Raw genomic sequence first — 3,235 nt, forward strand, 5'->3', positions numbered from 1 at the left:
TGCAATAATAATATAAGTTTAAACATAGACGGATGGTTTACAAAGTATTTTGGCAGGTACTTCTTTCTATTCTCAACAATTCTTGTGTTTTTACATTCAAACAAAACGTGATATTCATCCCCCAGACAGTTGTCATGACATAAATTACAAAACCTTTTATTCCTTTCCAGACCTTTGTATCTTCCTGTTATTTTGGGAATTCTGCTATTAAAAGAATCGCATTAATAGAATCGAATCAAGTAAAATAGAAAGATAAAAGAACACAATCAATTTAAACAGTTAAAATGAAGGCTAATTAATAGCTAAGCTGAAAAGATGCAGGCAGGCAGATAGCAGGCAGAATAAGCCTTAATTCCTAGATAGTACAACTAATAGTGAGGACCAAAGTCACAGAGCCATGACAATAGTTTGTCCAAGGTAAAGGCCAGCTGTTTGATTATTCTGCCACCTTCAATGCAGAGTCAGTCTAGATTTGAGTCCTCAGGATTGTCACCCATTTAAAATAGTCTAGTGCTTTTGATATGAGGCTCAGAAGTAGCTAAGAATACAAATTACATCTGTTCTGTTTTGCTGCGCTCTTTTCTCCTCTCCTCTTTTTTTATTGGTTTATTTTAAAGAGACCATCACAGATACCATCATATATTGATACCATGACAGTTACTACATCTGATGAACTGTACTTATGTGCAGAGCTGGAAAGAAATACATTACATTATGTCCACAGTTTTGGTTCTACTGCAGTGTCTCAGGTTGTCTTCTGTTCTGTACTGTAATGATCTGTACTGGTCTATTGTTTTGTTCTATTCATTACATTACATTATGTAATTTAGCAGACGCTTTTGTCCAAAGCGACAGTTCTGTATATGCTGTAAATTCATATATTTTTACTTAATGCAGTATGTTCCAGTGTTGTAATTGTGAGTTGTGTTATGTTTAATGACCCCTCTTTGCTCTATCCTTATTCATTCCTATTTTTTATTGCTGTATCCAACCATTAGCTGCTGCAATGACCCAGTTTCCCCATGGGGGGTCTTTCATGTGTTGATGAGTCTGATCCAAATCCCTGTGTCTGTTCTGTTCCTCCAGAAACTGGCGGTGTTGAAGGACGGTTTCCAGCTGGACTCGGGCTCCCAGCAGGAGCTGTGGGGCAGCAGTCCCTCGCTGGCCAACTCCGAGCTCTCCATCCCTCGCCTCTACTCCGATGCCGGCTCCCAGACCGACATCCCTGCTGAGGTGAGTCCCAAGGCCAGGAAGGCCAGGCCAGCTTCCTTTCACTTGGTCCACCATGACAGATTACTGAGTCTCTGCTGAAAGGTCATCAGTCACACAATCCACTGGAATCCTCTGTAAGGCTCTCACAAAAAATGAAATTTCAATGCTACTTTAATGCTGTTGGGAAAGATTGAATAAAAAAAAAAAAATGTCAGATGTAGTGTGCAAGCTGACATTCTATTTTAACGTTGCCTCCAAAGGGCGTAAATGTGTGGATGACGTGGATTTGAGGAGGATTGGAATAGGCAAGGCAAGGCAGCTTTATTTGTATAGCACATTTCATACACTGGGGCAATTCAAAGTGCTTTACAGAGTGATAAAAATACAGTAAAGGTAAAAGATTTACAATTAAATAGTGCAAAAGAACAGACAAGAGATACAAAAGATAAAAGACTTAAAAAGTAAACTAGTGCAGTTCAAATCAAATGAAATAGAAAGATAAAAGAACACAACAAATACTCCCACTTTTAGATGCACATTGTGAGTGAACCCATATGTTTTTCTGTAATTTTCTTTTCCCCTGTCCTTCCTGATTCTACTCTTGATCTGATTTATGTCAGATCTCACTGCCTAAGGCAGACGCGAATCATAGATTCTCCTATTGGTCAAAAACCTCACCATCCACAGATGGATGAGAATCATACAGGGTAGACCGCATAGAGCCGCAGTCTGGCTCTTGAGAGTGGACTGCAGCAACAGCTGAAAATATGGCAACCAGTGTATTAATGTCTACCATGTCAGTGCGTTCATGTCTGTGTATTAATGTTGTTTTCTCTGTGTGTGTGTCCAGTTCATGACCAACACCAACAAACTGGCAGAGAAGGTTCGTCTGAGCCTGAAGTACGAGGAAGCCAGAGAAGGTAGGAATGACTCACTTTGTCTGGATAGAGTTCTGTGTGTGTGTGTGTGTGTGTGTGTGTGTGTTTGTATGTGTTTTTTTATGCATTTATACGTATGCGTGCCTGAATGTGGAGTCATGCATTTTACTGTGCGTGCAAACAGATGTGAGTGTGTGCCTGAGTGTGTGTGTAATGTTTGTGTAATTCCAAACTTTTAAGTTTACTATTGTTCTTTAATGACTCAGTTTTCTTGTATGGAGATTTGCGAAACAGAGATATTTAATCTCTGTTTCGCAAATTGTCAACAGTACTAGCTAACTAATCTGCGATTAAACTACTGATACAGATTGTGTGAAAAAATGTAGAAATTGAAACAATAGAAAGGACTCATCCTATCATGGAAATCTTCATTACACAATACGGTCACGGTCCTCGGCGGAGCAGAGCATCAATGTCTGGGTTTCTTTCCCACAATTAAAAAGGATTTTTCCTGCACTGGGGAAACGTTTTGCAGTCGCCAAAGGCTTTTCCCTTTTGCACCAAAGTGAAAAAAACAAAGAACTGAAAAACAAATTGAGGGAAAAAAAAGCATCCCTTCTTTGAATAATTGCAACTCAGCCATCTGCCCAGCTGACGGTATCTGGTCCTCACAACAGAGACGACGGCAAATACCCTTTTTAATCTAGAAAAATCCCCGGGTGAGACCACCTGCGTCAGCCAATGAGGATCAAATTGCTTGAGACGGGACACACACACGGTCAGTGGGACAAGACTCGGGCGACATCGCCAGTTTAATTGACTCGAAATGGCGCGTTCCCTTGGCAGCTGATCCCTTACAGCCAGGCCAAATCATAATTAATGTATTCTGTCCCACCTGGGGGGGGAGTGGAGCCTCCTCAGCACACACTGGGCAGAAGGCAGGGAAACGTCAGTCCATCGCAGGCTTAATGCAGATAGATGCTCATATTCATGTCTATGGGCTTTTTAGAGTCTCCAATCCACCCCACTTGCCTTTCTTTAGAATGTGGAGGAAGCCAGAGTGTCCAGAAGAAACCACAAAGACAAGAAAACCACAAATATCCACAAAGAACCCAGGTCCTTCTTCCTGTGAGGCGACAGTCCCA

The 3,235-nt window shown here is 41.1% G+C and overlaps 1 protein-coding gene across 1 annotated transcript in view; it reads left to right on the top strand.

Annotated features, from left to right (window-relative positions):
* The first annotated feature begins 1,117 nt into the window (after positions 1-1,117).
* wwc1 (WW and C2 domain containing 1) overlaps positions 1,118-3,235 on the top strand; it is a 32,022-nt gene continuing 29,904 nt past the window's right edge. The window contains exons 1-2 of the mRNA XM_071547140.1: positions 1,118-1,233; positions 2,063-2,132. Coding sequence (XP_071403241.1) covers positions 2,066-2,132 — 67 coding nt within the window. The 5' untranslated portion in view covers positions 1,118-1,233; positions 2,063-2,065. The remainder of the gene's footprint in view (positions 1,234-2,062; positions 2,133-3,235) is intronic.

This window comes from Centroberyx affinis, unplaced genomic scaffold, assembly GCF_046629955.1.
Source record: "Centroberyx affinis isolate AG114_WGS23_722 - 3 ecotype Tasmania unplaced genomic scaffold, CSIRO-AGI_Caff_v1 ptg005684l_1, whole genome shotgun sequence".
Taxonomy (NCBI): domain Eukaryota; kingdom Metazoa; phylum Chordata; class Actinopteri; order Beryciformes; family Berycidae; genus Centroberyx; species Centroberyx affinis.